Consider the following 11,022-nt stretch of genomic DNA (forward strand, 5'->3'; position numbering starts at 1 on the left):
TCACTTCACTCCCCAAAACGACGCCGCTTCGTTCTCTCTGATATTATTCTCACCGACCTGGCCTAGATTTGTTGGGACTTTTGAAATCCAAAAAATGAAAAATCCGAACTTTAAAAAAAAAAAGTGGAAATAAATTTCAAAAAAAGGAAATTACCAGTTCACAAGTGTGACTAAAACCTACACTTCAAAGTTGGGCATATGTCCCATTTTTGCCACAGCTCAAAAGAACCAAAATTCAAGGGGTTCAATTATACACAAGAAGCTTTTGGAAGAAGCCAACTTTCTTTCCTTCTGTTGTTTTTTTGGTCTTCCAAAATCTCTAGCATTTAAGTTGATCTCCTTCACTTTCTCTTTCTCTCTCTCCTCTCTGTTTCTCTGTAACCCTTGTCTTCTGCATTGTTATTGTTCTGTTTTTTTATTTCACTAGCCCAAGTTGGATTCATATGTGAGTTTTGTGTTTTGGATTTTGGGGTTTTCTGGTTTTTTTGTTTGTGGGTTTTTGAATTTTTTTTTTTTGGGTTTTGGGTGCAGGTAAAGGAGAAGAAACCCAGAAGATATGTTCACTGAAGGACTGGATAGGAGCGCCCTTCGTTGGGTTAGAGAGGTCTGCTTCTTCTTCTTCACATTCTCATTACCCCTTTTTCTTTTGATTTTGAATTTTCTGAGTTTGTGTGCAGTGGCTTTTTGGTCTGCTTTGAGTGAATGCTACTTCTGCTTTTTGTGTTCTATTGTTATTAGGATCTGGGTTTGTGTGTACATAAACTTGAACTTGAACTTGAACATTCTTGTGTTGTTTGGAGTAGGAAAGTGTTTTTGGAATTGATATTTAGTGTGTGGGTTTTGTTGTTAATCAGAAGAAGGAAGTTCCATTCTCTGCAACTTCCAATTTGGGATCCAGAATTGATCCGGTTACACATATTCGGAGTGGTAGTGGAGGCAGAGGATTTGGGCTTCCCCCGCCGGCTAAATTTAGAAGTGGCCACTTGCCCTCCAATGCCGTACCCGTTTCTCGGGCAATTCCTGGTGATGAGGATGAAAGTGGGTCCGCTTCTGATAATGACAGAACCACTGATTCTGAAGACGGTGTGTATGGGGGTAGATACTCACTGGATTCATCACCGCAAGATGAGAGGATTCCAAGTGCCGCTAGTGCTCATAGGTATGGGAAACCGGCAAATGGGCAACCGCATTACAGCAGTGATTATATGTACTCGGATGTTAGTTCATCGATGGACACTGTTGTGGGGAGACAGAAGCCTGTGACGGAGAGGATGGCGAGGGGGAATGAGAGGTATCCGGTTGGGCAGAATGGTTATGCCGAGGATGAGTCATCTGATTCGGCTGCGAGCTCAGAGTTTTCTACTTCACAAGCAGGAGGAGGAAGTATCAACAGTGCGGTGCCACGTAGTAGAGCTTATGCTTCGGAAGGATATGCCTCGAGTGTGCAGTCAAAGAGGAACTTGGGAAGTACTGCTGAAAAGGTTTGTATTGCTTTACTTTTACTAGCATTGTTGTTTGACATCAAAAGTAGCATTCTGTTGAACTCCTAGTTGATGCATTATTCTTGTTTCCTATTAGTTGATAAATAGTGGATACTATGCCTTTGTTTATGTTATACGTCAGAAAAGCAAAGTTGTGTGTGAGTCTACTATGATACTGATGCTCTTGCTATTTTTCAGGGTTTGCATTCCAGAAATCTGCAGGGTGAAAAGTTATCTGACGACGATGATGTTCCCAGTGCACCACCATTTTGTGGTGAAGCTCAGGAAATTAAACAGGACAATGAGAAAAGTCCATCTAGAATACCTAGGACACAACATACAACCTCTTCGTCAGACCAATTTGTAAGGTATGTATGTTATTTCAATGTCTCTAGTTTCAATAAATGGATCCTTTAATGCCTAAGCTTAGAAAGCATGCGAGACTTTTGTTTTCCCAAACATATACCCTTGAGGCATACTGCTATTATTTTTATGTTTTCCAAAAAAGAGTTGAACATTCATACATACACATACTCACACACACAGACACATACACACAGATATATAACATTTGGGTAAGCGACCAACTCATTTATTGTCTGTTCACAGAACTACTGATACTTCCGAAGCTGCTGTGTCCTCATGTCCAGCTCGCGTTCCCACATTTTATGCAAGGTATCTCTAACCAATACGATAACTGCAGATGGTGTATATGCTGTTATCCTTAGTTTCCACCGTATAAGAGTTTATTGACTGTGCTTGTGCTTTTTTGTTAATCAATACCAGTGCTCTTGGGCCATGGCACGGTGTCATCGCATATGATGCATGTGTGCGTCTTTGCCTTCATGCTTGGGCAATGGAGTGCATGGAAGCTCCCATGTTTTTGGAAAATGAATGTGCTCTATTACGAGATTCATTTGGGTAAGTCTACGCAAATTCTTGCTCTCAATTTAGTTCACCTTTTGATTCATTCTTGGACTAGATCCTGTTGCTGTGTCCCAAGTTTTGGGGATAAATCCTTGCTTGAATTCATAATGTAAACATATTTTACTGAACTGCTGCACCAGGTAATTCATTGCTCTGTGTTCTTTTGTGGTGCATTATCAAAACACCATTCTTTTTTGCAACTTCTATTTGGCTGAATGCTAAAAGTAAAAGGTTAGGTAACAGTGGCATATAGAAAATTCGAATATCGTGGAAGACGTTAACAATGTTTTGATCTGACTAGTTGGTGTCCTGTTTAATGCTGAAAACTTGACACTTAAACTGTACTTCCATAATTTAGAAAGATATGCTGCATGATCTGCAAAACTGTCTTGAATTATATCTTTTCCACTGTTGACACTTCTAATCTTGTTATAACCTTGTTAAAACTGTAGTTTACGGCAAGTGCTTTTACAATCAGAGGAAGAGCTGTTGGCGAAGCGCACTTCAGAGCTTGCCAGTGAGAAAGCTGCTCCAAAACCTAAGAAAATAGTTGGGAAGATGAAAGTGCAAGGTAGTATTTCATGCCGGTTTTTGTATTCTTACTGGTCAGGTCCCTGATAATGAGACCATCCTGAATTTTTTCATCTGCAGTGCGTAAAATTAAAGTGGGTCTGGAGCCCCCTACTGGATGTAGTATTACTGCGCTAAGGCCACCAGTTATCAAACTGGACGCCATTCGATCTCGCTTCTTCAGCTTACAGTCTACAATCACTTCTGGATGGCAAGCCCTTCGGAACATTCGTGTTGCACCTCGTATACCTGCAAATGGTTCTTTTTCACGTCAAAGTCTGGCATATGTGCATGCTGGTACTCAGTATATAAAACAGGTGTCTGGACTCTTGAAAACTGGAGTAACTACTCTGCGCAGCAGTTCGTCCTCATATGAAGTTGTGCAAGGTAAGAGAATGGAAAGCTTCATGCTCTCTCTCTCTCTCTCTCTCTCTCTCTCTCTCACTCTCTCACTCTCTCACTCATGACCCTTAAGTTCAACTTACCTGAGGGACACCCATGACTATAGATGTAGTAGATACAAAAAAAACTACATAGTCCAATGTTTTCCTACAATTTTTATACTATAATTGGCAAATCCATATATCCAGACCATCTTAAAGGTTTTAAGAATTACCTATACATTTAAAATATTATATTCTTAGAGTATGTAACAAATTGTTCTTTTATGTCCGGGCAATATGTTCAGGAATTTACAGTCTGCTTATTAGGCAGCCTTATTAACTTCTTGTTTTCATGCTAACAATTTTTCTGATATATACTGTTATATCAGCAATTCGGTAGCTATAAATTTTGATTATCTTCAAATTTTGTTTTTAATGAAAAACGCTTACTGTTAATTGGAATCAGAAACATACTCTTGTCTGTTGAGACTGAAAAGTTCAGCTGAAGAAGATGTCATCAAAATGCAACCTGGATCTGGTGAAACTCACGTCTTGTATGTTATCTTGTCCCTATTATTGTTTTTATTTTATTATTATTATTATTTTTTAAACTTGTAAATAAACTTTATCTGCTGAGAGAGGTACTGACAATTTTTACAGCTTTCCAGAGAGTTTGGGAGATGAGCTAATAATTGAAGTCCTTGATTCAAAGGCAAAGCATTTTGGCCGAGTCCATGCTCAAGTGGCAACTATTGCTGATGATCCAGTAATACTCCTCAATCCTGACAGTACTAGATGAATAAGTTAAAATGATAATGCTTCTGGTAAAAAGGCTCATCTCAATGTTGAATGCAGGCTGACAAGCAGCGCTGGTTCTCTGTCTATTGCGAACCTGAACATGAGCTTGTAGGAAAGATACAGCTATCTGTATATTATTCAACAAGTTCAGATGAGACTCCCAAGGTGTGCTTTCATACATTAGTAGCCTTTAAATATATCAGTTATTAAGAGTTTCTCCATCTGTTGTGCTGTAAATGAATTTTAAAATGTTTTGACTACAAAAGAACAAGGAGAGAAGAGTAACAAGATAAGGGAATATAGAATAGAGTGTTTCTTTGTTGTTTGAACTTATAATATTGTATGAAGAATGATCAATAATTTATTCCCTGAACATGGGAATATGGATACTCCATCTTATAATATTGATTACAATAGCTTTGTGATATTATTTTCTTTGTTATTCAGTGTAGATTAGCTTTATAAATAGTTATTAATTATTAAGAGTTTCTCTATCTAAAGTGCCATAAATGAATTTTATACAAAAAACACGAAGAAAAAAGAAAAACAAGATAAGGGAAAATACTAAAATAGTATAGCGTGTTTCTATGTTGTTTGATCATTTAATACTGTATGAAGAATGATCAATAATTTATTCCCTGAACATGGTAATATAGATGCCTCATTTTATAATATGGATTACAAAATAGTGTCGTTATATTATTTGTCTTGTCATTCAGTGTGGCTCGGTTGCGGAAACGGTGGCATATGACATCGTTTTAGAAGTTGCTATGAAGGTTCAGCATTTTCAACAAAGAAGTCTATTGTTGCATGGTCCATGGAAATGGCTTTTAACAGAGTTTGCATCATATTATGGCGTTTCTGATGTATACACCAAGCTAAGGTAAGAAATGTGATGGATTGGTTGTTTGTTCCTATTTAAATGATATGGCCATGTAAAACATTGCTATTTGTTCCTGATTTCGTATCTGAATCATGCTTTTGATGTGTGAATCCTACAGATACCTATCTTATGTTATGGATGTAGCAACACCAACGGCTGATTGCCTGAATTTGGTGTATGATTTGCTAAAGCCGGTATTAATGAAAGGCCACAATAAAAGCATGTTGAGTTTCCAAGAGGTAGAAATTGCACTGTCTTGAAACATCTATCATCGTTTCTTGTTTTGATACTAATTTTAATGTTTTGACTAGCTTATCTTGTTTGGTTTAGTTTTTAACAGAATGTCTAATATTTTTGGTTGTCACAGAACCGTATATTAGGAGAAACTAAGGACCAAATAGAACGAATTCTTGGGCTAGCATTTGAGAACTATAAGTCTTTGGATGAATCATTGCTTTCGGGTATTATGGAGGTTTTTCGACCGGCTACTGGGCGTGCTGCACCTGCTTTGGAGCCTGCTGTTAAACTTTTCACGCTTCTTCATGATGTCTTGTCTCCTGAGGTTCAGACTGCTTTATGCCACTATTTCCAGGTTTGAGGAACTTTCGGTTTATTTAACAATGGTTGCTGTCATTGATATATCTGTTTGTTTTTCTAAGTGGTAGACGTTGGCAGGTTGCTGCGAGAAAGAGATCCAGAAGGCATTTGACTGAGACTGATGAATATACTACAAACAACAGTGAAGGAATTTTGATGGATCCTTTGACTATTGCTACAGCTTACCAGAAAATGAAATCCCTGTGCCTTAATATTAGGAATGAAATCCGTACTGATATTGAGATCCATAATCAGCATATACTCCCCAGGTATATACCTCTAAACCATCTAGTGAACACATCTAAATCTGATTTATGGCAAAACCAACTATCATGTTTTGCTGCTTTTTTTTTTTTTTTTTTCCAACCAGTGGCTTATTCTAGTGTTCGCTAAATGATAAGTTGTTGACAAAGTGATGGCATGCATGTTCTAAGGATCATTTGTTGTCTACAGATCCTGTCAATACCTCATTATTATTAACAAATAATATTAATAATTTTTAATTTCATTTCAACATATATATTCATGTGCATGAGCTCTGATGTTGGACAAAATTGTTTTGTGCTATCTCGAACATAACAACTCAATGTCTCAATCTCTTAATTTCAAATTTTGAGGCCTCAGTTGAAAACCGTAAATTGCCACTCTTTGATACTCAAGTCATATTATGTATAAAATAATGTAACTAATTTTTTATATGATCTGAAATCAGTTATATCGAATTTTGAGATGCAAACAACTGTTTAAGTCTGATTATTGATGATTACTTTTAACTAAATCCCTCTGAATAGATTGCACAGTTAAGGTTTTTCTGTTCCTTCTATTGACACATCCATCTCACACAATATTTTGATCAAATATGGACTTGAGGTTTAGGGTTAACACAGTTGGACTCTGTTTCCTTTCGTTGCGTGAATTTAGAAACATCACACCTTTTGTTACTCACACTGCAGTTGTGAAAAGTATCCAAATGTATACCTTAGTGAATCATATTTACATTATTTCCTTTTCATAGCGGAAATCATTCTTCTCTTACGTGTTCAAGAATATGGAAGCTGCATCACTACTTCATGTCATGCAATCCATATCCATGTGGCTAATCTGCATTGTTTTTTTTTGCTTTGGTGGTTATTCTGGTGTCTGAATGGCGAGCATTTATTCTAATGGTTGTGAACTTTCATTGATCAGTTTCATAGACCTCCCACATCTGGCAGCATCCATATACAGCACAGAGCTATGTGCTAGATTGCGAGCTTTCCTCATTGCTTGCCCACCATCAGGCCCTTCATCTCCCGTAGCAGAACTTGTTATTGCCACAGCAGATTTTCAGAGGGACCTTGCCAGCTGGAACATCAGGTAATAATAATATTTTTTTTTCTCTTTCCAACTATTGTTAATTTATTGATTACTTGGTTTTTGTGGGTCTCACCAATTTTTTTGTTATTTCAGTCATATTAAAGCTGGAGTTGATGCAAAAGAATTGTTCCACCTATATATTATGTTGTGGATTCAAGATAAGCGCCAAAGTTTGCTCGAAGTATGCAAATTAGACAAGGTACATATGTTAAACAATAGCATTGTTGTACACATGCCAGACTTTCTTTTTGGATCATACCCATTATATATTGGACAGAAAATAGGGGTAGATAACACGGATATGTACAAATATGTATATATTTCTAATTTCTTGGGGAATATTTTAACTTATCAGCTCAATAAGGTACCTAAAGTTTTTGCACTTGCAGGTGAAATGGTCGGGAGTTAAGACACGACATTCGACAACTCCTTTTGTTGATGAAATGTATGAGCGTCTCAGAGGAACTTTGACTGACTATGAGGTCATCATTTGCCGATGGCCAGAATATACCCTTGTTTTGGAGAATGTATGTCAGATTTTTCATGCCTCAAACTTTTCTCTTCAAGTTTGGTATTTGTCCATTGCCATTGCACCCACCTCCACCATTCACTTGGAACAGATTCTCAGGAATTTATGTTTGACATGTTTAATAACAGGCTATTGCTGATATTGAGAAGGCAATAGTAGAGTCCTTAGACAAGCAGTATGCAGATGTACTAGCTCCTTTGAAGGAAAATATGGGACCAAAGAAGTTTGGCCTTAAATATGTTCAGAAACTTGCCAAACGATCTGTGTGCTCATATACTGTTCCTGACGAGGTTAGTGTGACATCTTAAACTTGTTGCAGTGACCTCTATCTTGATGTTGCATTTGGGTAAAATTTTGATGTTGCATTTCAGCTTGGAATTCTGTTAAATTCGTTGAAGAGAATGCTTGATGTCCTCCGGCCCCAAATAGAAGTCCAATTCAGATCATGGGCTTCCTGTATGCCGGATGGTGGACAGTCAGCTCCTGGAGAGCGTCTTAGTGAAGTTACTGTAATGCTGAGAGCGAAGTTCAGAAACTACCTGCAAGCAGTTGTGGAAAAGCTGGCAGAGAATGTGAGTGTCTTTCTGATGATGGCACATTTCTGGTTGAATTAGTTGCTATAAAAGAGTGTCAATAATAAGAATTATTTTATTTCGCAGAAATAATTATTAAGCCATCTAGTACAAATTTATGCAAAGAGAAAACATGTTTTCAAAATTTACTGGATGAATATAGATATTCTAGTGTTCCACAACGTACAAAATGCCTTGTTCATTCTCAAAGAACAATTGAGCAAGTGCAGATTATTAAGTATGTTTCATACCATAGTGTCATCTTTATATTTTCTTTTGTTCCAACTTATCTTCAACAATTATGGCAGCCGCATTGAATATTAGTGTTTAAAGGAATTCTTGGTCTTCTCCACATGTTTGCAGTATAAGCAAGCTCTCCCTTGTTCTATTCAGTATGGTGACTGGATACTTAAGATTAAGTAGTGATTTCATTTGAGGTTCCACTGATTTGTACCTTTTTCATTGTTCTAGACAAAGTTGCAGAGTGCTACAAAGCTGAAAAAGATTCTACAAGATTCAAAGGAAACTGTGGTAGAATCTGATGTAAGAAGTAGAATGCAGCCTTTGAAAGACCAGCTCACAAGTACAATAAACCACCTCCACACAGGCCTTGAGACTCATGTCTTCATTGCAGTCTGCCGAGGTTATTGGGATCGAATGGGACAAGTAAGTTCTTAAATTTGGGTATTTCAGGATTCCAGACCCTGGAATGATGATTTTGCTCGTCTAACATGTCTGTTTTCTGTCACAGGATGTGCTAAGTTTCTTGGAAAACCGAAAGGAAAATAGATCTTGGTACAAGGGCTCACGAGTTGCTGTCTCTGTAAGTGTTGATATCTCCAACCCAACCCTTCCCCACTTTTCTTTACCTTTACGGATCTGTAATTTCCCTTCTAATATGCAACCTATTTTTCAATGATTTGCAGGTTTTAGATGACACATTTGCATCACAGATGCAGCAGTTGTTGGGTAATGCACTGCTGGAGAAGGACCTGGAGGCCCCGAGATGCATTATGGAAGTCAGATCGATGCTGTGTAAGGATGCAGCCCATCAGAAGGACAACAGCTATTACTTTTAGATACTAACATGTTAGTATGAGCAGAGGTCATGGAATGTGTCATCAAGTAGTGATCGGGGATGGTAACGTTTCTGATCAATCATCTTTTTGGCCTGCTTATATCAAAAACCATGTCGCTTTGGTTACTGATGATGTGTATAAAGGCATAAAGCCCGGTGCTGCTAATTAATTTTGTAGAGAGAGCAAGCAACTCGGCTGCTCCAGTATCAAAAGCCTGCTCTGCTCTATGTTTCACATGTACTTAGAAACTCGACTCACATTTTTGTAATACACATATATGGCCCAATAGCCTTGCCTTGACACAATTTTGTCATACAATGTTGAAAATGCTATGAACTCATTCTTCCAAATACCGATCCATCTCACGCAGTTTTGTCTCATCCCGTTTTGGGTTTGTTCGACGAGGAAAGATGAGTGGTTCAACACTAGTACTTAAACTTCTCCAATGTGCTTGTTGTATTCTTGTCTGTAAGGAGATGTTTGTGTAAAAGCGCCTTTATTCAGTAAAACTTCAATTAGGAATGGCTTCAACTGGTGTTGATGGTGTTAGGAATTGAAATGGAGAATGGCTGCTGGAGTTATGGCTAATTTTGCAATACTATGGAGTAACATGGTGGCTGAAGTTTAAGCAGTAGTGAAGATAAAATACAAGGAATGAGCTTTTTTCATCTCTATTAATAAAGCGAAGCATGAGTTTATTGTTCATCTTTGGAAAAGTTTCCAACTTTCGAAATTGCTTATGGTTAGCGAAGTAAATTATACAAAGACTGAGACTAAGATCTGGCTTTTGCCTACACAGAGAAAAAGAGGAGACGAAAAATGAGTTTGAAAAATAGAAAGAATTGATGGGATCAAAGTAAGCTTCAGTGTAGAAATTGCAGCTTTCTGTTGGAAGCCCGGAACTTACCTCTGTCATATAACCTGAAATTTCGATCAGAGCGGATCCAAATTTAAATCCCCAAGTCCTCTTCTTCTTCTTTCTTCTTTTTTCATTTTAAAAAAATTGTCAAATAAATAATCTGGTATATATTTTTTGGGTTTAGATAAAATATTTTTATCTATTTAAAGTAAATAACAACATATTATACGTGTTTCTATATAAAATAAACTAAATTAGATAAAAATATTGGTACAGGTTCAAGTGGGAGAAATTGAAAGTCACTATTATAATAACAGTGTGCAAATAAAACATACGGATAAGGGTGTGATCTATCAGTTTTATATATTTTTATTTTATTTATTATTATATTGTCTTAGATACATACTGATATTGGTATCTAGTAAGTCTCAATATTTGGATTTGTCACGGTTATGTGTATCTATTAAACAAATGAAAAAGAAAATAACAAAGGGTGTCATTTGCTCTATCAAACCATACTGTTACAAAAGTGTGTCTAATAAGAAGAGGGTGGCTAGTAGCCAAGTTTCTAGTAGTGAATGTCATGGTTATGGAGTCATTCTTGTTCATTAATGAAGGTTATTTTTCTTTGCCAAAAATATTATCCTTTTAGATCTTGAGAATTTATGAGATTTTTGCTTCTCTTAGCTTTTATTAGGGGGGTAATGTGCACATGCATGTAAACACTTTTGTTTCATACAATACATAAATTAGCACACACATTGTGCAAGTTTTATTCATATCTGTTAACTTGCGCTTACAAACAAATATAATTTTTTTTTCTCCAACATATAAGTTTCATGTTGAATATGTGACTTATGAGTTATGGATGTACCTTACTTATCAAATTAATGTGCCAACAAGTTTCTTATCTTCGAATATATTCTGAAAAGGTACAGCATAAACATTTAAAAAAAAAATTACAAGACAAATGCTGCCCTAACTTGAT

At 36.8% G+C, this 11,022-nt stretch overlaps 1 protein-coding gene across 1 annotated transcript; it reads left to right on the plus strand.

The window, feature by feature from the left end:
• Window positions 1-209: 209 nt before the first annotated feature.
• On the plus strand, window positions 210-9,535 carry LOC112179379. Its single transcript, XM_024317776.2, has 23 exons — window positions 210-445; window positions 532-604; window positions 855-1,481; window positions 1,680-1,849; window positions 2,091-2,156; window positions 2,268-2,402; window positions 2,861-2,979; window positions 3,060-3,365; window positions 3,828-3,915; window positions 4,022-4,127; window positions 4,217-4,324; window positions 4,879-5,042; window positions 5,161-5,281; window positions 5,410-5,634; window positions 5,718-5,908; window positions 6,828-6,995; window positions 7,089-7,194; window positions 7,385-7,522; window positions 7,653-7,814; window positions 7,896-8,096; window positions 8,568-8,762; window positions 8,848-8,919; window positions 9,023-9,535. Exons 2-23 carry the CDS (start codon window positions 557-559, stop codon window positions 9,173-9,175), a joined length of 3,669 nt encoding a protein of 1,222 aa, XP_024173544.1. The 5' UTR covers window positions 210-445; window positions 532-556; the 3' UTR covers window positions 9,176-9,535.
• Window positions 9,536-11,022: the final 1,487 nt, after the last annotated feature.

This window comes from Rosa chinensis, chromosome 7 (assembly GCF_002994745.2).
Source record: "Rosa chinensis cultivar Old Blush chromosome 7, RchiOBHm-V2, whole genome shotgun sequence".
Lineage (NCBI taxonomy): Eukaryota > Viridiplantae > Streptophyta > Magnoliopsida > Rosales > Rosaceae > Rosa > Rosa chinensis.

What these genes read in the sequence shown, in the direction of transcription:
- LOC112179379 (XM_024317776.2), top strand. Translation starts at nt 557, where the DNA reads ATGTTCACTGAAGGACTGGATAGGAGCGCCCTTCGTTGGGTTAGAGAG. An exon ending in GTTCCCACATTTTATGCAAG is followed by an intron (nt 2,157 to 2,267) that starts GTATCTCTAACC and finishes AATCAATACCAG; the next exon opens with TGCTCTTGGGCCATGGCACG. An exon ending in CTTGCCAGCTGGAACATCAG is followed by an intron (nt 6,996 to 7,088) that starts GTAATAATAATA and finishes TTGTTATTTCAG; the next exon opens with TCATATTAAAGCTGGAGTTG.